General features: G+C 37.7%; 3 protein-coding genes across 11 annotated transcripts; 2 read left to right on the top strand and 1 right to left on the bottom strand.

Moving 5' to 3' along the window:
• Positions 1 to 1010: 1010 nt before the first annotated feature.
• terb1 (telomere repeat binding bouquet formation protein 1) lies at positions 1011 to 9813 on the bottom strand. Of its 6 annotated transcripts, none has more exons than XM_044124607.1 (21): positions 9730 to 9813; positions 9103 to 9217; positions 8885 to 8995; positions 8461 to 8592; positions 8079 to 8207; positions 7878 to 7938; positions 7678 to 7790; positions 6619 to 6747; positions 6365 to 6517; positions 6126 to 6257; positions 5873 to 5998; positions 5209 to 5345; positions 4781 to 5121; positions 4632 to 4696; positions 4464 to 4541; positions 4057 to 4293; positions 3736 to 3792; positions 3494 to 3559; positions 3341 to 3406; positions 2532 to 2608; positions 1011 to 1749 (listed from the first exon to the last, which is right to left on the bottom strand). In XM_044124607.1, exons 2-21 carry the CDS (start codon positions 9137 to 9139, stop codon positions 1576 to 1578), a joined length of 2421 nt encoding a protein of 806 aa, XP_043980542.1. In that variant the 5' UTR covers positions 9140 to 9217; positions 9730 to 9813; the 3' UTR covers positions 1011 to 1575. The 6 variants fall into 6 exon arrangements, with proteins under 6 accessions (XP_043980542.1, XP_043980541.1, XP_043980543.1 ...); XM_044124606.1 differs by lacking the exon at positions 9730 to 9813 and adding an exon at positions 9348 to 9674; XM_044124608.1 differs by lacking the exon at positions 9730 to 9813 and having other exon boundaries at positions 6365 to 6436; positions 9103 to 9675.
• pdp2 (putative pyruvate dehydrogenase phosphatase isoenzyme 2) lies at positions 9728 to 14898 on the top strand. 4 transcript variants are annotated; one of them, XM_044124614.1, is made up of 9 exons: positions 9728 to 9825; positions 10178 to 10319; positions 10428 to 10604; positions 11483 to 11602; positions 11691 to 11977; positions 12889 to 12994; positions 13249 to 13485; positions 13572 to 13871; positions 14167 to 14898. In XM_044124614.1, exons 2-9 carry the CDS (start codon positions 10239 to 10241, stop codon positions 14440 to 14442), a joined length of 1584 nt encoding a protein of 527 aa, XP_043980549.1. In that variant the 5' UTR covers positions 9728 to 9825; positions 10178 to 10238; the 3' UTR covers positions 14443 to 14898. The 4 variants fall into 4 exon arrangements, with proteins under 4 accessions (XP_043980549.1, XP_043980547.1, XP_043980548.1 ...); XM_044124612.1 differs by having other exon boundaries at positions 9736 to 9825; positions 10404 to 10604; positions 14167 to 14892; XM_044124613.1 differs by lacking the exon at positions 9728 to 9825 and adding an exon at positions 9924 to 10039.
• A 475-nt stretch (positions 14899 to 15373) lies between these two features.
• LOC122835500 (B-cadherin) lies at positions 15374 to 22158 on the top strand. The gene is made up of 15 exons (XM_044124603.1): positions 15374 to 15610; positions 16764 to 16847; positions 16928 to 17065; positions 17172 to 17327; positions 17415 to 17556; positions 17635 to 17807; positions 17896 to 18030; positions 18129 to 18314; positions 18396 to 18640; positions 19471 to 19613; positions 19702 to 19926; positions 20048 to 20269; positions 20344 to 20474; positions 21043 to 21186; positions 21277 to 22158. Exons 1-15 carry the CDS (start codon positions 15548 to 15550, stop codon positions 21529 to 21531), a joined length of 2442 nt encoding a protein of 813 aa, XP_043980538.1. The 5' UTR covers positions 15374 to 15547; the 3' UTR covers positions 21532 to 22158.
• The last annotated feature ends 27 nt before the right edge of the window (positions 22159 to 22185 follow it).

Genomic DNA, 22185 nt, shown 5'->3' with positions numbered 1-22185 from the left:
TAGCTTCTGTATTTCATTTCATGTAAGAGAATTAATGCTTTTCCAGCGTCTCGAGGGAGAGAAAATGCAAGAAGGGGGAAAGCCTGGGCCACATTCTTTCCAGAGGAAGGAGGGTTTCGAGGGTCTGGGTCAAAAGTCTTCAGTCTAACTGCATTTCAGTCCATGAGAAATCTGCTCTTCAGATGTCTCTCCCACCACATTCCCTCTGCCTTCATTGCTATCCAAAGATCTTGTACAAGCACTTTCAAGAAGCAAGTATTAGAATTCCAAACTAAAACTGAAACTTTAGAATAGAAAACAAGGAATAAGGAGTTTTAGCCTTCACTTTTTCTTTAACCACAAACACTGTAGAGTCACGCACTGATGAGAGTGCAAAGGCTTCAAGTCACAAAGTTAATGAGTATCATAGAGATTGTCAAAAGTACCACAAATGGGTACTTTGACAATCTCTGCCATGAGACACGCAAAATGTAAATCTCAGTTTTGACAACATACTGATGAGTCCCCACAGAGTGGGAGAGGCATACTTTAGACAGTGATCTCAGTCCAGCTCGGCTTTACTGAAGGATACAGTTTGCAGACTGAGCAGCTTCTTGATGCACATACAAAATAGATAAGCAGCACGATTTGCGATTCCTGTCATACCAGAGGCTTTCGTCTCAATAAACAAAGCTGCACTATGGTCCCCTCTCCTCTTGTTGATTTCCTGTCTCTACGGACTATGATGGCCAAAGCAAGAACATAAAGAAAACAGAACCTGGTATTTGCTTCCGTGAGACCGTGTGCAAAGGAGCTATTAGATCATTTCTAAAGGATTGCATCAGAAATAGGAGAAAAATAGTTTAACTTTGCAATGTTTCTGTTCTTCTAAAAGGATTTTACACACAGTTATTGCTTAAGGTATTAGAATTTCCAGACATGAAAAGCTTTGAGCTGGCATCAATTATTTATGAAGTTCCTGAATAAAAAGTTAAAGATTAAGAAGTCACACAGATTTTTGAGGCAAGAGGTTGAGGGTACTGTTGGAACAGAACTTTTATTGCCACAATGTACACAGTGTAAACTCACTCAAAGGTTATAAATTGAACTGCCTCATCTGAGAGATCCTCACAAATACCTCAAACAGGTAGAAGATATGTTCTTAAATAACATTTTAAAAAAGCAAATATCTAGCATATAAAAGTACGCTGAAAAAACACATAAATACCAATAAATAACTTTACAAAATTAGCAGATAAGCAATATTTATAGAACATATTCTTGTGAAGAAGATTTTCTTGAAGATCTTGAAGTAATAAAACCAAAATAAATCCTAATGGTACAATATATTTCAGTACTATAAAGAATATATTACTATATAAATTATTGTAAAATGAGTATAATTTCTAAAAAGCAACAGAATGAATAGATCAATTAAATCAACTAATCTTTACGGGAACATTCTGACTGGGCAAGACCTGCAGTCGCAGGAGTAAGATTACACAGAATAATACCATTCTATAGTTGCAAAGTAAAATAAGAAGATATGATAAAGTTTTTATGCAATTTAAACATCATTTTAAAAATCGTATCTTTTTATGACTTCTGTTTTCTCATCAGCCTCCTGTATTTTTTGGCCAGATCAACATTGGTGCGTCCAGGTTGGAAAGTATATGACCACAAGATGGAGTTCCAGGAGTAGCCGTATCTCCTTACTCCAGAGAGCAAATGATGGACCTCCTCACGGCTGAAGTCCTGTCTTTTTCTTCTCTACCGGAATTTTAAGAAAAAGAACCCAGAAGGAACAGTTAAAGCAACAATAAGAAATTAACTGGAAGACAAATTAATAAAAATTGTTCAACATCATTCAGACAAAAAGTAATTTAAAGTTGGGGCGAGCCATGGTTGCGTAGGGGATAGAGCGACCCATGTTGAGTCCTTGACGCGGCTTGTCACGGGTTCGACTCCCGGACACAAACATATTTGCCGCATGTCTTTCCCCCTTTTCTGTCAACCTATTTTCATATTTTCAAAAAAGTAATTTAAAGTTCTTTACAGTCAAACAGAGTTTAAGAAACCTGAAATTGAGCACAGAATGTAGCCTTGTGGAACACCACATGTAAACAGTTAATTGTATTTATCTGGAAATGGGAGAAAGTAATTCTGGTTTTCCAAATGGGATATGAATTAGTTTCGCATAATACTGCACACTGCCAGCAACTTTTCCATTCTGTCAAAGGAGCATGAGAATTATGAGCCAAATCTACAAACATGGACATTCAGCATGATCTAATGTTTTATCACAATTCTATTGACAAGTAACTGTAATTTGTCTTTTCACAAGCATCTGATAGAGCACTCACACTGAGAACAGCATGAATGGTGGTTTTTAACCCAGTTTAAATCAAGTTTAACACTCATAAAATTCAAGAAAATATGTAAAATATTTTGAGTTGATTCCTGTCTTTACTCTGGATAAATAGTTTAGTATTGTTAGGGCAATATGTTGAGACGGAGAAAGCCCATAAACCCTTTTTCTAAAAATCTCTTACAGAAGAAGAGTGGTCTGTGCTTATCTTTGACTGATCCTTAATAGCATAATGCTCACTGCTATTTCTTCCTCTTCTCTCTGTGTTTGAAACATGAAAAAGTTTAAGTTTAAATACAGATACATGTTGAGCCACACATTCTGCTTACAGGCTCCATGCATAAGTCTTTGTGCATAGAGACCCATCAGAGTGACAGAACATCATAACTAAAACAGCTGCTCTAGAAACAAAAATCTATTTTTTTATGTTGGTGGGGGGGAGAAAAAAATGAGAAGCCAAACTAGATGGAAAACATAATGGGGAGTTTAGAATGCAGAAAAATGTCAGCGTATGCTGAAAAAGTGGACTGTGCTACTTTCAGAGTGTCCTGGAAAATGCATTTGGCTTAGAGCATAAAAGAAATAATAAAACCCAACAGACACAACAGAATCCCCTTTCAACAGTGCACAAACATATGGCCTAAAAGATGCTTCAGATGAGAATAAGAGGCCAGAAAGTTAAAAGATAAACAATGAATAAAACCTTTTGACAGTACAGACACATCATATCCTAATAGTTAAGGTATTTTCCATTGGCCTAAAAAATTACAGGATATCAATATAGTGTAGTAGTAATTTTATAGCACAGACACTGTGGAACAGCTTAACCCAGCTCCGAACCAGCTCTGCCCTGAACAGTGAGAATGCTGGCAACAGCTCAACATTCCTTCTGCTCTCTGGTTTGTCTGCTGCCAAGAATACACAGCAGAGGACAGCTCCAAACACCGTCTCTCAATCACAACATTCACACACAAAGTCGGAAAATGTAAATACCAGAGCCGGATGTTTGATAGTTGGCTTCACGTGGATGTGGCCTTTTTAGGGGAGTCAAGCTTGGACCTTACAGGAAGGATGGAGTCAAAGTTGGTGAATATGGCAAAATTTCATGAGTATATCAACATTAAAAAATATACTAATAACACATACCAATCCCTTTCTTAGAGGAAAATGTGCCTTTTCTGGTTGTTTTGTACAGGGGAGTCAAAGTGACACCTATGAAAAAAAATTTAATACAAGATTATAGACATTTCATACATTAGCTGTATTTTTTTCACCCAACAATAAAAGGAAACTGCTTCGAAGCATAATGAAATCATCTGAGATAATCATTGAACAAATTACTATATGTGCTTATGTCTGAAGACCTTTTTTTTTTTGCCTTTTCTTACCATTATGTTTCCTCCAAGATTGTTGCTGCAGAGAAGCAACACTTTTATCAGTCCCAGCTGTCAGGAATGAAATAGTTTACAAAATTAGCACAATGTGATGTCTAATTTATGATTCAGAAAATTCAAGACAAAGTCAGAAAGTGAATCAGAAGAAACAAAAATAGGAAAAAAAAGGCAAAGGCGTACAAGTTTTACTTCATTCAACATATTAATGTGCTTGATTGATGGGGACTAAAGTTTGCTGTATGGAAAAAAAAACACCTTCAACAAATAGTTAACAGAGGCCTTTTGCAAGAAAGTTTACACGATAAAGCCTCTTACCACACATGTTTTCACAGTTTCTGTGTAACTTTGTTGTTGAAACCCTGGCAGAGTTGGTGTCAGAATGCTCAGCAGTGACACTCTTTTGTTCTTGCCTGACCCCAAAGATAAAGTGATGCATTCTGAATCGCTCCATTGCCTCCTGGAGCACTCTGTGCATGTCGCAGCTGTTCACACAGGAGCTTTGAACCGATGCAAAAGAGCGGCTTGTCACTTCTTCAAACGTCAACACACAGCCTAAAAATGACAGTCATATCAAAAATTTATTATCTGTGCACAACAATGTAACGGTGAAACAGTTAGGTTGCAATGATACACAGAGAATTTCTTCTAGTGAATCCAGACAAAAAAAAATAAAAATAAAAAAAGACAACAAATTAAAGAAAGATCCTTATAATTTTCCCCACCTGCACATCGACCATTAGAGACAGAGTATTCTTCTGGTGGAATCTTCCAATTCTCGTTTAAGTTACTGCCCTGGGACTCTAAAACAAAACAAATACTTGCAATCTTGATAGAAGCTGCATCCAACAATAACTGACAATAAAGTTTTTAGAAGTGACTTTGTCTCTCACCATAACAGCATCTAATCTCTTTTGGTTTTGTCAGCCACACTGACAAGGGATGTTTAAATAAGGAACTAAGCAAAAATAAAAAGGAAAAGGATGTTATTAAAGACCTTTTTTCCCCCATATGATTTGTAACTTTTGTAGACTCCACTGACTTGTTTTTCATTTGTGACTCACTGCCTCCCTCTGATGTCCACACGTCAGAAGACATTCCGATTCGTCCTCCACTTTTCACAGAACGCATCACTTCTCCTCCACTCCTTTTGGTTTCTTCTCCTTGAGGAATCCAACTAGAAGTGACTTTCTTTACTTCAGCCATGCTTCTGACAAGTTGGAGGCTGCTGTTGTCGCCACTGTTCTTGTGTATGGGCCTCAGTATGCTGGTAGTTTGATTGGCTTCCTGTTTCTGGGCTGGTGGACATACAGGTGGGGGCTTCGATGGCTGAAGTTCAGCTGAATTTGGACAAAGAATGTCTTCTTGCTCCTCTCCAATCACCTAAAAGAAAAATAACAAGTAAGTATTAGTCACTATGGACCATAATTTTACAACTACATTGCGTGTGTGTGTGTGTATACAACTAACCTTCAGCTGTGTTTTCTCTAACAGTTCAATCCTGCGCATAATTTCTCTGGCTGAATTCTTAAACTCTTCTAGGTTTAAAGGAGGTTCCTCATTTTCAGCTTGCTTTTCCACCAGACCCTGCACTCCCAAGCTCAACACTTTGCCAGCAGACAAAATAAGTCATTTTTAAACCTTGGTACTATTAATTCAAATATAACTTTTAGTAGTTAGTTACACATTTTAGGGAAAAATAAATACATTTAACGCGAACCATGTGAAATAGTAACACTTGTAACACATTAAATATTGCCAAGACCACAGTGAACCTACAAAGAATCTAAAGGAATCTCATTCCAATTAGGCATATCATTATGACCACTTTTGATAATGGTAAATTGGACCTTCTTTTCTGTCAAACAAACATTAGCAGCAGATACTTGAAGTTTAGAGGTGTGGCATCCATACCTTCTCAAGTAAGCAATGCGCACACACACCCATGCACACCCACACACACACAACAAGAGGTCTATTAATGTTTTTACAAAATATTACTAAAAGTATTTAAAAAAATGTTTGTTCTGACAGCAGCAAAAAATCTCTTATACAATGACTAACAAAACTAAATCACGAAGAATCCAAATATTTTTTATTAGGTGGAGTAAAATATGAAATAAATTACACTTACTGGCCTTTTTGCAAGTATGTAGTATGAAAGTCGCTGCTTTCCTAACCTCCTCACTTGAGTCTTCTGTGAGAAAAGTTATCATAATTGGCAAGCCTCCACAATCCACCAGCTGAGACTGGTGCTCCTCTGCAAATATAAAGCAGATACAAAGTTGTAAAAATATGCCAATCGAGAGGATTTCAACCAAATAACAGAAATATAGAGAGCAAATTCTCAACTCAAACATACATATATCATTACTGTGCAGTCTCACCTGAGGCTTCGGTGCACTCCCCAATGGTGAGTAGAACTGAGAGCCTGTCATCAGGATCTAAGTGTGAGCTGGTCAGCAGAAAGAAAAGGTGGTAGACTATACCATACTGCGCCAAACCTGCTGCCAGATTGGCTAAAATGAAAACAAAAAATAGACTGGAATGAAAACAGCATAAGAGAAGTTTTGTTGAAATGAAACTGCCAAACGTAATCTTAACAATATTAAAAACAGGGACTCACGGTTATCGGTGATGCAAGCTGACAAGGTCTTGACTATAACAACTGATAGCTGACGAGACAGCAAGCTGGTATCTGCAGCAGACACAACACGAAGCAGTGCCAGAGTAAGAGTTTTCAAACCTCCACAGGCAGCAAATCTCTCCTGTACATAAGCTGTAAAAGGTGAAAAATTATGAATATTACAAAGTATTAAATGGCATTAGGAATTGTCAAACAGTGTTTGAAGCAGAAATCATTGTGTTTTGTTTCCTCACAGTTGTTGGAAACTGTCATGGCGATGAAGGAGCATATGGGCTGAAATGTTTCAGTAGAGGGCACAGAAATCTGCTGAAGCCATGTTTTCACAATGGGAAAGGCTGCAACACAAATGCGCTGACCTTCCTCTGCAAACAAAACAAAGGCGTGGTGGAATACAGCTGATCTCGAGGGTTTGAAGGATTTTACCAGCATGGCAAAGGAATTGGTATTAAAGTTTGACTGTACAGTGGACATAAAAAGTCTGCATCCCATTGTTAATATACCAAATTGTTGAGAAGTTTAAAAAAATAACCACAACCAATTGCCGAATATTTTCAACATTTAGTGTGACGCATGTATATACCGCATTATTAGCCTAAAAAACAAACAAATCTGCTGGGTCTAAACTATGACAAATATAAAAACTGTAAAAAACTGGTTGCATAACTCCCCATACCCTTAAATCAATGATTTGTTTAGCGTCCAATTGATTCTTCTGCTATAAATTATTGTAAATCTGATGTAACTAAGGTAAACTTCTGCTGCTCAAGTTGTATTTTCTTGACATTTGTTCAGTCATCCTGTAGCTAAACCATAGTTTCCACAGTGATTAAAGGGATCAAAATTATCTCATTGCATAAACGTATCGGTCAGGAGAAGGTTGTACATAGAAGACAACCAGTACTTGCTAGAAGTTCCTGGATCTCTTTCAGTGTTGTAGTATGGTCTCCTTGCAACCGCCATTTTGTATTTTGATCAAATTTGAGAAAATATCTAGTTTTGATCATCTCAATGTTGCATATTTTCCAGAATTACTTATAATAGTCTTCACAGTACCAAAGTATATTTCACTATGACTGAAAGCAGGTTTGCACCTATGAAGACTGAATTGGCTCAAATGGTCCTTCAACAGATCCATCCACACTTGTGCTGCAAGGTTATTGCACAATTTTATTTTTTTATCACTATCAGATTTATTTGATTTCAGTCGAACACTAAAAATATATACATCATAGAGGTGAAAATGTTTTTAAAACAGTTTCATCACTACATGGAACAAAGACAGATGATATTACCATTCTGGGGATTGTTGACAGAGCCACACAGAGCACTAGACACAGATGCCCAGAGTTGGTAGGTTTGGCTGACAGTTCTCAGATTATCTTTTGCTGAGAAGGGGAAAGAGCTCCTACAAAAAAAAAAACAAAAAACAAAGGTCAGATGACCGTATTCTTCAAAACAAAAATGTATACATATCAATGGTACAACACAGTACCTGAAAAGGTCCATCAGAATTTCCAGGCAACCTGTGGTTTGTGCTAAAGTTTGCCCCAATTCTGCAAAACCACAAAGGCAAATACTTGTCAAACAAATCAAGTGAAAACTTGCCAGGAAAAAAACGTTATGTCATATAAAACAATAATCCTGTTGCGTACTTGTTTTACTTATTTTTCCAATTAATGAGGCATAATCTTACTGTTGTGTGCAACCAGAACAAACAGCAAATAGACGGACACCCTCTTCTTATTCAGTGAGCTGTCTTCTTGCAAATGTCTTGCAATGTCGGTGAATATGTCCTTTCTGCACAGTGAATTCTTGCAATACACTACCAAACAAAACATATATAGGCCATTGTCATCGATTTCATTTTATGTGAAATTACAGTGCACACAAAACCAGGACAACTTAATTTAGCCTATAATCTGCACAGACATTTGTCTGTTTTAATTTTGGACATTTTTATGACATAATAGATTATAAAATACAAGTATTTACATTTTAAAAATGTTTCTGTACCCTGCAAGAATATGTGGATGGATGAATGTGAAAATCAATAATTCTGAGACACATGTACCCACCATTAGCCTCAGATAGTGTGCCAAGGGTAAAGAGAGCAGTCTCCTTAACATCTGAATGAACATTACTGGATTTGGACAGATTATACAAAAATGCCACACCACCTAGATCTCTCAGCAGATCCACATTATCCTCTGCAAGAAAGAAAACATCGGGTAAAACAGACAGTGGATAAATGCCAAACTGAGCCACACTTGATTTCTTTTCACAAGTATAATTAGAGGTGGTATTATAATATGAGAATGTGAAGAAGTGTAATATGTTGACAATCTGCTGAAGCAGAAATTGTAGCGTTATGAGGTACATTCTGTGCTGTTCTAGAATGTACCTCATCAGAATTAATTTTGTTTTAGTAATTCAATTCAAAAATATTTTTGACTTCATGCCTTATATTTTTAACAGTCGAAAAATTGGTTTCATTGCTACCTCTCTTTTCGCAAATGGAGTGAATGGTAAGAAGTGCTTGCTTCTGTAATTCTGGACATTTCATCTGAAACTTCACACACTCAAGCAGCAAACTGAGATCTGTCTTTGTTGCTGAAATCAAAGGAATAAAATAAAGTCAGTTAAGTAAATCCATATTATAATTAAATTAAAATATGTTCAAAATCCTACACTAATCCTTTAGTATTTGCATCACTTACTGTTACGGTTGTTTCTGCAAATGCCTGCCCTGTCCATTTCACTCTTCTTCAGAGAAATTTCTTATACCTGGTTTTCTAAATATTATGATTTCGTAGGGTATTACCAACCCCTGGGCTGAAAGAAAAACGTTTACACCAACATGCTACATTTGGGATTAGCGTTAGCTTGACAGCGGTCACGTAATTTATAAAGTTAAACTAAAACATTAACTACAGACAACAATTTTCTTACAATAAAAACGCACGGTTTCTCAATGTGATCACATTGTCGATCTAACACTGCAACTACTTTCTAGTTGTTACTTCACAAACTGTGAAGAATATTTTTGCTAACACGTTTTAGCGCGAGCTGTCTGCTCTTTTAGGCTCCTGAGCCTAATGCTGCGTAACCATGGAAACCCCGGAGGACCACCCACCCCACTACTCTTGCAGTTGGTTTGCGCTTCAAAACCTAAAAATTATGTCTAAACCGGACATTGTGTATCCATTCATTACAAACAAATACAACACTTCAAATAAATAAATGATGAAAGTTATTGGAGAACACATAAAAGTGGATGTAACTAGGATGCGAGGCGGAAGCAACAGTTTTCTGATCATCTGAATTGGTGATCGTCAGATCCTTACGTCACACGTTGCTGGACGTCCCCCTTGTCATATTTGGTGTTTTGCTGCATGTGAACGGACTTTGCTTCGTTTGTAACAAAGTTTGTATACTACCATGTAAGTTTTGCTTACACGGGATTTGATATATTTCTTAAACTACATGAATGTGTGCGTATGCAGCCTCTTTACGAATGGATTTTTGGGTAGTGTAGTGTCGGAAATTACCAAACGTTAGCGGAGTGAAGAAGAGTTAGCATGCTAGCAGCTGTAAAATCGTGAAATTTCAACAATGAGTGTCAAGCGTAATAACAATCAAAGGTCGTGTTATTAGGTGAGCCTTTGGTTAGCTGAAGTGCAGATTTCAAGCTGACTAACCCATGTATTAAATGGCAACAGAGAAATCTGATGTAGCATAACTTAAGTTACAACTATGTATGCACATAGTGACTTGTTTGTCTTTTCTGCTCAGATATAAAGCGGAATAATTTGAATAAGTTGCACATAATAGCGCCAGCTCCGTTTCTGTAGCGATGTATGGACGTGTGTACTCCAGGATTCTCCATCGAGCTTCTAGCTACAGGCTGAAGGTTTATCGCAAAGTCCAATTCCAAGTTTGTATCTTGATCAGACTGTACTGTTTATAAGCACATTCTATCACAAATCTGTATTTTGTGTTTATGACTCCAAACTTGTAGCCTTATGTTATTGTTCCCTTCCAGATAGCCCACAACTGTCCCTTTTCATCCTGGAGTCCGTCTCGATCGGACCAAAGTTTCTGCACTAGTGAGGAATCTGGAGTCTGGACTCGAAGTTGTTGTCATTTCTCCACAAGAGAGGATTTAGACTTTCAGCAGAGCCAAGTGCAAATTAATAGCATCCTAAGAAGCAATGAACAGGTAAGAGAAATCAGTCTAAATAACAATCAGTAATATTTAGGAGCAAAACATGCTGGTTCCACAGATAGACAAGGAACAGTGCGATTTTTGATTTGGTTACCGGTAATAAGGCTCTCCACCCTGAGTGGCATTATGTGAGGGTTGTAATTAGCATGTAATGGGAAAAAATTTAATTTGCTCCCAAACACATTTTCTTTTGCTTAATTGCAGGTCCAGTTAGAGGAAGGATTAAATTTGTGGAATTTTGTAAAAACTGTGAAAAAATAAAAATAAGAAAGTCATGAGGTTTTGTCCTACAGCTGAGAAGTTGGTGTCTAATCTATTATTTATTTCACTTTTTTAACAAACCTGGCAAAAATTCATTCATCCCTACTTTAAAAGCCAAAGTACTTACATATCTGGTAGGGTTATCTGTGAAACAAATTTTTTAAACAAACAAAATGAAATAGAAAAAAACAACAACAATATTTTGTTATAATCCTTATTGCTTCTCATAGGGTACATATACAGTAATCACATTCTGTAAATAAGATTATTGTTATAAAGCACATTTTTTTTCAATAAGTCAATTCATTAAGTGAAATGCTTTATAAGTAGATACATACAGATATCTTCAAACCTTTCAATTATAATGATATTATAATTGAAAGCATAATTGAAATCAATTATAAGCATAATTGTGTAATATTTAATCATACCATTAAAAACATGTTTAAAATGTTTTTAATGTGCATGTGTATATGTGTATACACACACAGACATTTTTATTTTGTATTTTTTTTTTGGAATAGGCAATTTCCAAAATAATAATCTGATTTATTAGAGTGTCTCTGCACATTGACTGAGATTTTAATCATGAAGGTGCCTTTTGGTTTCAGACTGTGAATGTACCGGAGTTTGATGGGAGGGCACTCAGCGCTGTGAGAAAGTTTGACAGCAACCATTTACCTGCAAATACTCCTAATGAGGACCGTCGTAGTGCAGCCACATGCTTACAGGTATGCATCTACTTTTTATGTTTTAATTTTTTTACCCCAATTATTAAAATGCAAAAAAGTTTTTTTTTTGTGTGTGTGTAATCCCCAGTCAAAGGGCATGCTGTTTGGAGTGTTTGACGGCCACGGAGGCTGGGCATGTGCCCAGGCCGTAAGTGAGCGGCTGCTGTACTATATAGCAGTGGCAATGATGCCGAAGCAAATCCTGGAAGAGCTTGATAAGTGCATGGATCTTGGCAAGCCTGTACCACCCATCTTACAATGGTATAAACATCATTCAGATTTTAACTATCGCGAATCCGCGCCCCTGTACATAAGACACCTTAGAGTCTTCTGGCAAGAGTTGCTGGACAGTGAGGAGCATGACGAAGGCATGAGGTAGGTGAACATGTTTGTAGTTCTAACATGCTAGACATGAAACTTAATGAAACACAAGCGTATAACATAATCACATTGAGCTTATTTCGGAAAAGAACTAATTATTTCTGCTACTAAAATCAACTATGTGATGTAATTTGTAGTTATATTAATGTTAGCTTTAATATTTACTGACTTTTTTGACTCTTGCAAGCAGAAGAATTTGTCTTTCTTGCAATTGAGGAAAACTATGTTAATCTTTGTTCAGCCTCCTGACAGGCAGTGTGCAACAACATATGGGGGAGATGCTGCACTGTGTTATTCTATGCTCAATAAAAAGCAAAGAAAACTGCAGCCATTTGCCCCTTCTCTGGCATCTTTGAATATGCTTTAAACTGCAGGATACTTTGATACCAGTAAAAAACACCTATGGAAACAGTTTAAATGTATTAAATTAATATTAAATTCAGTTGTGATTCCCTGTTGGTGATACAGTAAATCTAGAAAATGAGTGATTAATTTATTCTTTGACATCTTTAAACGAGTACAAATTTACTCACGCTCTTGAACAAAAACAAGCTTCAAACTGTAACAGTTCAAACATTTTAAGTATAGGTCCTTGATCTGTTACCATTACCTTTTTTCTGATCTGTGCCTATCAATATCTTTTTGTGAAGTATTTGTTGCCTTTTTTAAAAAAAAATCTGTGTTTCTCTGCTTTAAGACAAATCAGATACTTTAGGATTACTTTAGTTACAATATTACTGGTGCACTGTTGAATTTAAATGGGCTGGCATGAACACGCAAACATTTAGTGAAACACTTTTATCTATTATGTCACAACATTTTCAGATAAACCCTTAAGAATGCATTGAAAAGCATCTTCAGTGAGAGAATCTCAGTGAACCAAACCTGGTAATCCTTTTGTCTAGTCCTCAGGAGGCTCTGAGTTGTGCTTTTAGACGTCTTGATGCCGACATCTCTTTGGAGGCTCAAGTCCCACTTCCCAGTGACCTTATGAAAAGCACAGCCATCCAGGTACCTACACACAAGTCTTTTTCACTTTACAGCTCATACTTTCTGATTAATGCAGATAGAAAAATGTCAGTCAGCCATTCTTCCTCTCATTGTAGTTTCTCATGATGTGTTTGGGCCGATGTTTTAAGGTTTTGTTGATGAGAGTCAATCAATATTCTAAAGGTTTTATATCCACAGTTATCAGGCAGCTAAGTTTCCTTAAACAGGAATTCTAGAAACAAAGTATTTTCCTCACCTCTGACTTTCCTTTCCAGGTGGCGTTTGCTGGATGCACTGCCTGTGTGGCTCACGTTGGAACCGATGGGATCCACGTGGCAAATGCAGGAGACTGCCGCGCAGTTTTAGGGGTGCAGAGCAATGACGGTTCCTGGAGTGCTGTCCCGCTTTCCAAAGACCACAACTCACAGAACCAAGATGAGCTGGAACGCATTAGAGCTCAGCATCCACCTTCAGAGAAAGACACAGTGGTCACAGATGACAGACTGCTGGGGGTGAGTTGGTACCTCAGTGCTATAAACAAAGACAATCTGATTTATGAAATAAGTTAGTTATTTTTTTTTTCCTGTCTCATTTTCAGGTCCTCATGCCTCTACGCGCTTTCGGTGATGTGAGATTCAAGTGGAGCGTTGAGCTGCAGCAGAGCATTTTAGCCAGCCTTGAATCTGGAGTGGATCTCGACTCTCTGAACTTGTATCAGTACACTCCGCCTCACTATTTAACACCGCCGTACCTGGAAGTGACACCTGAGATAACCTATCACAAGCTGAGACCCCAGGACCGCTTCCTGATCCTCGGCACTGACGGCTTGTGGGACGAATTCTCAAGTGAGGAGGCAGTACGTCTAGTTGGAGAACACCTCAGTGGGATTCATTTACAGGTTTGTTCAGAGAATCCCCTTAAATACATTATTATATATGTGTGTGTGTTTGGACAGTGTCCTGATTTCGCCAGGGGTGGTGCAAACGATTAAGCTAAAAGATAAATTCTATCTATTGTTTTTTTAAATAAGTGAAGGTAACTTTACACAGCTTTTATTAAATCAATGAAAACCATCCCTACAAAAGGTTGCCAGACTGAAAACATTACCGTTTACAGCAAGTCAATTCATATTTGTCATGTCCTAGCTATTTTTTTTTTATGTCTTTTTGACTTCCCAACCTCTGTTCATTTAGGCTCCAGTTTCTCCTTCGGAGCGGAAGCTCAAGCTGGGTCAGATGCATGAACTCTTGCTGAAGCGGCGAGCTCGTGCCTCTCCAGCTCTGGATACCAACGCCGCCACTCATCTGATCCGACACGCTCTTGGAACTGGAGAGTACGGGGAGCTGTCCCAGGAGAGGCTGGCCTCAATGCTCGCTTTGCCGGAGGACCTGGCCAGAATGTACAGGGACGATATCACGGTCACCGTGGTGTATCTGAACTACGACCTGGCTAGACCCCGCCACAGTTAGCAGACTCAGTGAGTCCTACCAGAGAGCTACGCTTGGTTACGAACAGTCAATATTTTGTCATGGCCGGTGTTACGTAAGCTGTTTTAAAGATGAACTGAAGTGAAATGATTGTTTTGAATGTTATATTGTGTCCAGATATTATTTTACATGAATGACTGTTTATTACCTTTAAAATTTCAGACATATAATCCCAGTTTTCTTTTGGGAGAGAAAGTTTCATATCAGCACTTTTACCCTTGTCAGTATTCCTATTTGTGTCTTGCACAGACAATCCATCTTTGCCTTTTTTCTTGTTTACTTTGTGTTAATGTGAGCTAAGAAGTTTACCATAAAATTTCTATAAAGAGTATCATGTTGATTTAATCAACTGTTGATGTTTTAAAATGATCTGTTCCATAATGGGGAAAAAAATTGTTTTATTTTATAAATAAATAAAAAAAGGAATACCAAAAAAAATTGGGTTTTTTTTGCAAAAACGTTTCTCTGATATTTCAACATATCAGCAGCAGAGTTTTCAAAGTTTTCACAATAAACTGTGAACGTTTGTGAAGAGCTAGGTGACATAGGAGCCAATCTGACTCTTTGCTGTTTTGTAAACACGAATGTTCGTCCTCAGTGACGAAAGTTCATCCAGACAAGTTTGATTTCCAGACAAGTTTGATTGTTTTGCAAACAAATCCCAAGTGGAAAATATCAATTCAGTTTATCACCGTCACTAAAACACTTAAGAACACTTATTCTTTTATAGAATATCAGAGAAAGATAATACATTTTGGAATATTTGAGTGGAAAGTCTTGCCTCCATGAGCACACGTCTATGTTTGGCTGAGCTGACTTTCACCGTTGATTTCTGTTTTTAACCATTTTCCCCGTTGATGAACTCATGCGGAAACTCAGCATTATTGGTGTTAAACGGTAAACACAGGCTTAGGGTCAGCGGTTTGATTTCACAGTAAGAACACAGCGGTGTGGCAGAGAAGAAAATGTTCTATTAGAGGAAGTGCTAATATACAATGAGCTTTGGTAAAGGTTGACTCGCACAAAGCGGTGGGTACAGTGAGAGAGGATGCAGTGACAGTTGGGACAGACCCGTTTGGTGTCAGAAATGAAGGACATGACTGGGAGCAGGAGGATTATGATAGCGACCCTCATATTCTGGCAACTCAAGGTGAGTGTTTCACATTTAGTTTAGCTGTTTTGAAACTATAGCTTGGACACACAGTTGTGTCCTTGGAGTAAATTTTGAAAGTCATTGCTGGAAGTTTCATTGTTATTGAATATTTTGTCCATTTGTGTATAATTGCTGTGCTTCCCTGGAATCTCACAGTTTTAAGATGAATAAGCTTAATATTTGTTTTACTATTAAATATTACTGACTTGTAGGCTACGATGTCTGGGTGTGTTTAGAGATGTAGTGGAAACATCTGCAGCGATTGATCTGGATTTGTCTTTATTTCATTTCTAGCTTATCCCAATAAGTTTTGAGAACAAGACAATTTAAAATTAAAATTTGAAACTTCAAAGCTAATAACACATTTTTGTTTTTGCTAATATGTAATTTTTAATGAAATGAAAAGCTTCCTTTTTCTGTGATTTAGGTTGCAAGTTGCTTTCATTTAGGTTTCAAAAAACAGTCTCAAAAATCATTTAAGTTGCATTCATACATTTATATGTTGTAAAAATATATGTTTCAAATTTTATAATTTGCAACGATTTAATAATTTTTTTTACAATTAAAGTGAAATCATTTAAATGTCATATTTTCTTTGCAGATGAATGCTCTAAATAGTCAAAAACTTCATGGAGAACACACTGACAGCAATGAACAAAACGATTTAAGGGAGGAGAAGAAGTTATTGAAACATCAAGTCAGGATCAGGGCAAAGGCAAACAGAGTATCAAAATATAGTTAACATAATATGAATCCATAGATTATATCAGTCAGTTATTACATAGTCAAAAAGTTATTTTATTTGAGTTATTAATTTAAAAATGGAAATTCATATATTGATGATTTATTACCACAGTAGTAGACTAACAAACACCCAAAACTTTCAGAATATATGAACGTTATAAATTTTTATTACATAAATTTATGTCCTAGACATATTTTGATCTCCACAATCATGGGAAAACCCGCAGACCTAACAGTAGAGCAGCCGACAGCTGTGTCCTGGACACAGTTTATAACTGTTCTATTTCTTCCTAACTCTTATAAACCCTAAATTGAGCATTACTACCATTTAGTAATGGCACATAAAACTACCGGCTAAAAATGACTTTTAAGATGTTTGGATAACTGTTGAATGTTTGCTCCACAGTGTTTGGTATCTCTAGATCCAGCATGGACACAACTGAGCAAAATTCACAATAATACAAACAGTCCCATTGAAAGCAACCATGAGGTACATTTAAAAGAACGTTTTCGTCACTTATTGAGTGAGAATCATGCCTGTAATGCAGCACGGTGTCCTCATTCAAACAGGATGATGCTGCCTTCGTTCTCCAGCTGCCAGAGCATCCACTGGTTGACGGACTGAGGCGGGTGAAGAGGACCTGGGTTATTCCACAAATCAACTTTCCAGAAAACAACCAAGGACCACATCCCATATTTCTGGTGACAGTAAGTGAGTTTTGTTTGGGAAACTTACTGCTGTCAATACATGTACTCTGAAATATTCTTCTTCAAAATATTTCCATGTTTTAGTTGTAAATTTTTTTTTTCAAAGCTCAAGTCAAGTAAAGCTGGAACAGTAGCCATAACTTACAAGATCAGTGGCCCAGGTGCAGATCAGCCCCCTGAAGGTATTTTTACTGTCGATAGCCGGTCTGGTAACATGTATGTGACCGAGCGACTGGACAGGGAGAAACAAGCCAAATACACTGTAAGCCACATTTTTCTTTTTTGTCATTCCTAATACGAGGGTGATGGTGTTGAGCAGATGAAATCCTTCAGGACTTTTTTGTTACAGCTGTGGGCTTATGCCCTGAAAGAGACAGAGAATGTAGAGCCGCCCCTGGAGTTCATCATCAACATCATTGACCAGAATGACAACAAACCAGAATTCATTCAGAAGGTTTTCACCGGCAGTGTGAGCGAAAGTGCCGAAGTTGGTAAGGAATCAGTACAGCAAGCTAACAAAACCTAAACATTATTTTCAGTTCGGAGCCGTAAATTGATTTCTTCAACAGGTAAACCCATCTTGAGTGTAACAGCTGTAGATAAGGATGATCCAAATACATACAATGCTATAATTAGGTATCGACTACTATCTCAGACACCTAAGATGCCCAAAGAGGAGATGTTTGCTATAAACGCAATCAGTGGACAGATCAGTCTGAAGGAACAGGGACTGGATAGAGAGGTAATGAGGCTTTCTGTATGAGCATTATTCTTTTTTTAACTTTCATTTCCCCCACAAATTTGTTTGTGTGCGTATTTTATCCTTCTAGACTCATCCAGAATACAAACTGATCATTGCTGCTGCTGATATGGAAGGGAAAGAGGAAGGACTGATCACAACCTGCACTGCTGTCATTACCGTTACTGACAGCAACGATAATGCTCCAGATTTCACTGACACATCTGTAAGTTGCAAAACATACTCTGTAATATGATGAAATTAAAAATGTGTTCAAAGTTTAACTTTTCAACTCACTGAGGAGTGTTTCTTGCTCTTTTCGAGATGTCCACAACAGTCCATGAGAATGCGATAGGAGTGGAGGTGGCAAGATTGAAAGTCACTGACATGGACGAGTCAGGATCTCCAAATTCAAACACCAAATACTCCATCATCAAAGGCAATGAAGGTGGAGCCTTTAACATCACTGTTGGTTCAAATAAGATGGAGGGAATAATCACAACGGCCAAGGTTCAGAAAATTACCCTTAAACTTTTATTCAAAAGTCAAATAAGCATCATATTTACTTATCTTCTCACCTTCTTTTCCAAGGAGCTGGATTTTGAGAGCTTGTCTGAGCACAAACTGTTGGTGGTGGTAACAAACGAGGCGCCATTTTCTGTCCCCGTGTCCACATCCACAGCCACAGTCACAATAAAAGTCATCGACAGAAACGAGCCTCCTGTTTTCAGCCCAGCCGAGGTTCACGTAACCCTCTCAGAGGACGTGAGAATCGGCACAGCCGTGGTTCAGCTGAAAGCAAAGGACCCGGACACAGCCAGAGCACAGCGCGTAATGTAATCAAAACACTGTTTACCTATGAGTGTCTTCAACATTTGATTGAACTCTGTGACCAGCATATTGCATGTTTCTGCTGCTTTTTTGACAACTTACATTTGGTGACGAACTCCAATTCTTTGGGCATGGAAGACCTCTTTGCCATCACCCTAATGTTTTGGAGTGAAATTGGAATGAATAAGAACTAAAAGCCCAATCGGATTCTATCAGTTAGCCAGTCAAACAGTAACATCAGAAAATAACAATTTAGTTTACGGGGGGAGTTTGTTTATTTTTGTTCTTTGACATGAAGCAACAAACCTTAAAAGCTTAATTTACAGCAATTTTAATGTGTGTGTTAATATATAGAAATTTGGGGAAGTTGATGTGTATATTTACCAATGGTGTTATAAAATGTCTGAGATCCTCTTCAGTGTGTATCGTTTTAAAGATGTTCCATATTTTCATTGTAAAGACAATAAGGTAAGTTCAAAAAAGGAACTGAAAAAAGGAAATTATGTTTTATTCAAATAGACACAATGCATATTCCTAATAAGCTCATGAACTAGCAGAACTGTATGATAAATAAAAGTAGCTCGAAAAGTTAATCACTGGTGAAAATGCCTCCCTTATGATGAATTATTTCTGTTTTTTCAGTTTTATAAATTTGAAATGTATAGTGATTTTCGACTACTTTAAATAATCATATTATATAATATTAGTGTTAACTGGTTTTTTTTAAGTCTTAAATGGAAAAAGCTACACTTTTTTCTACATAAATATTCGGTCTGTTTTTGAAATGGAAATTTTGATGCACATTTAGTAATCAAGCTGTTTGTCTTGATTTCAGATACAAACTTTACAACGACAGCGCCCGGTGGCTGAGCACCAACCACAGCACTGGATCAGTTAAAGTTGTGAGCAGCATGGACCGAGAGTCACAATACGTCAGAGAAAACAAATATACAGTTTTTGTTTTGGCTTATGATGACGGTAAATTCAAACTTTTACTGTTTTTACTGAACCATCACTGTGTTAATTCTGCTAAACAAATGAAAAACTCATTTCTTAACTCCTCCAGATCTTGTTCCAGCTACAGGAACTGGTACTCTGGTTGTGAGTTTGTTGGATGTGAATGACCATCCTCCGATGGTCAGGCAGACAACTGCCACTATGTGTAACTCTGACCCTTTTCCTGCACTCCTGGACATAGTGGATTTGGACGGACCAGGTCATGCTGAGCCATTTACCGTGGAGCTTATAGGAGGACATAAGAAGAACTGGATTGTCAAAACCAATTCCACAAGTAAAGAGGCTGGGATGCTGATGAAGTCTTTTGTGGATAAACTCTATTTTCTGACAGCTAACTAGTGGTCCAAAAATAAAACTCTTTGTTGTAAAGGTTATATTTTGCTTCCTCCCCCTAGGCAATGTGGCAGCTCTTTACCCCAAACAAAGCCTGTCTCTTGGGGACTATAATGTTACCATGAGGCTTTATGATGTTGGGGGGCTCTTCACAGACAGTACGCTGGTCGTAGAGGTGTGCCACTGTGAAGGTGGAGAAGCTGCCTGCTTGCCAAGGCATGACAGACGTCAAGACATTCCTTCTTTTGCAACCCCTCTACTGGGATCTGTTTTTGGCCTTCTGTGTAGGTGTCCACCTGATTCTGAAAACGACTCAATCTGTTTTGTCTTTTGTTACTTACTTTGCATTCGATTGCAGTGCTGCTCCTGCTGCTCCTGTTGCTGCTGAGCAGAAGGAGGAGGGTGGAGAAGGAGGCCCCTCTCCTGGAAGATCTGACCCGCGACGACATCTTCTGCTACAGTGAGGAGGGAGGAGGTGAAGACGACAGGGTAGGTGGGGAGGGAGCGGAACGGGACTGATAGCTGTCAGTTTGTGCATTTTTAGGCGACTGCGGTTACATGACATTTTTAAACTGTGCACATTTGCCTTGAAGTAGACAAAACGTTTTGAGATTTATAGCATCAGCACAAGATAGTTACATTAAAAAAAGCTCAGGTGAATCTTAAGAAAACTGAACTTAAACAACATATTCTGTTCAAGTATAACAACCTACCTAAAGCACCTTGTTAAAGTATTCGCTCCCATTGGACTTTGCCCCCATTTTGTCATTTTACATCCACAAACTTAAATGTATTAGTTAAAATTGATGTGAAAGACTGACTCAAAATAGCACACAATTGTTGGTAGAAGGAACAGGAAATGGTGTTCTAATTATATTTTAGAAATTCAATATAAAAGTGTGCCGTACATGTGCATACAACCTCCTTTAACTCTGATATCCCTGAATCATAATACCTCAGAGGTCGTCATTTTTACATCTGTGTGTGACAAAAGTTTTACCACTTTTACTTTCAGTGTTTGGAACGGCTGATTCTTTTTTTTTTTTTCTTTTTGCAGGACTATGATTTGTCCCAGCTGCACAGAGGGCTGGACAACCGACCTGAAGTTTTCAGCACAGAAGTGTTTCCTACTGTCCAGGCTCGACCGGCGTACCGTCTGCAAATCCAACCCAACGAGGAAGTTTGCAATTTTATTGAGCATGTGAGAAATCAAAAGATTGACGTTAGAATTGCTTCATAGCAATTCAAAAACATCCTGAATCTTTATCTCTCATTGTTATGCTTTGTCCAGAACCTGCAAGCGGCAAACAGAGACCCCGCAGCTCCTCCATATGACTCTCTTTTCGTGTTCGACTATGAGGGTGGAAGCTCTGAGGTGGATTCACTCAGCTCCATTCAGTCTTCAGATTCGGATGAGGATCAGGATTTTCAGAGTTTGAATCAGTGGGGGCCACGCTTCAGCAGACTGGCAGACCTGTACACTAAGGGAAGAGAGGAGGAAGACGATGACAACCAAACTCTGCCGGGAAAATCAGAATGGGTCTGACAAGCTCAAATATATGTGGAGGTCGTCTAAACTTACAGCTGTCTGTCCTAGAAATGATCGGTGGCCTTTTTCTGCCACCATGTGTGTTTTATTTTTACAGAGGCTGTACTCTTTCTTTCTGTTAGCTTTGTGTGTGCTATTACTGAATTCTTTGACAATAATATTTCAACAGAAATCATATTTGATTGTTTTTGATGCATTTCTGTTTTACAGTTTTTTTCTACTTGTTTACAGCCATTAAGTTATAATGTGATTTAAAGTTTTTTGGGAAAATATTTATACCCTGAACTTTTTTAAATTTTACCACAGGACAGCTTCATATTTTCATGTATTTAATGAGAATTTACATTATAGTTTAGACCATCACTTTGCATCCTCTTTAGACATTCTACTGTGGCTGCAATGTTGGCTAAAAATGCTAAAGAAATAAGCATTATTTAAGTTGTAAAGGTGATTAAAGTATGGCAGCTTGAGCTTTTGCAAGGTATTACTTTGACTTCTTAGCCTACAAAATCTTGTACTTTATTAATTCATATATTCATCAATTTATATGAACCAAAGCGCTTGCTACATTTTGAGCCTTTGTACTTAAAATTTGGGTGCATAAATAAAATACTCCATAAATGAAACCAAGACTCTGACGCTTGAGTAATC

Source organism: Gambusia affinis, linkage group LG08 (assembly GCF_019740435.1).
Source record: "Gambusia affinis linkage group LG08, SWU_Gaff_1.0, whole genome shotgun sequence".
Lineage (NCBI taxonomy): Eukaryota > Metazoa > Chordata > Actinopteri > Cyprinodontiformes > Poeciliidae > Gambusia > Gambusia affinis.
This window is presented reverse-complemented; position numbering and strand designations above follow the sequence as displayed.

Bases quoted from the DNA above. Each gene is read 5' to 3' on its own strand.
- terb1 (XM_044124607.1), bottom strand. From the start codon at position 9,139: ATGGACAGGGCAGGCATTTGCAGAAACAACCGTAACA. The intron at 7,939-8,078 runs GTAAGATTATGC...GTGGTTTTGCAG, and splicing joins TGTTCTGGTTGCACACAACA to AATTGGGGCAAACTTTAGCA. The intron at 4,294-4,463 runs GTGGGGAAAATT...TGTCATTTTTAG, and splicing joins CTCTAATGGTCGATGTGCAG to GCTGTGTGTTGACGTTTGAA.
- pdp2 (XM_044124611.1), top strand. From the start codon at position 10,239: ATGTATGGACGTGTGTACTCCAGGATTCTCCATCGAGCTTCTAGCTAC. The intron at 10,605-11,482 runs GTAAGAGAAATC...TTTTGGTTTCAG, and splicing joins TCCTAAGAAGCAATGAACAG to ACTGTGAATGTACCGGAGTT. The intron at 13,486-13,571 runs GTGAGTTGGTAC...TCTCATTTTCAG, and splicing joins CAGATGACAGACTGCTGGGG to GTCCTCATGCCTCTACGCGC.
- LOC122835500 (XM_044124603.1), top strand. From the start codon at position 15,548: ATGAAGGACATGACTGGGAGCAGGAGGATTATGATAGCGACCCTCATA. The intron at 16,848-16,927 runs GTACATTTAAAA...TCATTCAAACAG, and splicing joins CCATTGAAAGCAACCATGAG to GATGATGCTGCCTTCGTTCT. The intron at 21,187-21,276 runs GTGAGAAATCAA...TGCTTTGTCCAG, and splicing joins TTTGCAATTTTATTGAGCAT to AACCTGCAAGCGGCAAACAG.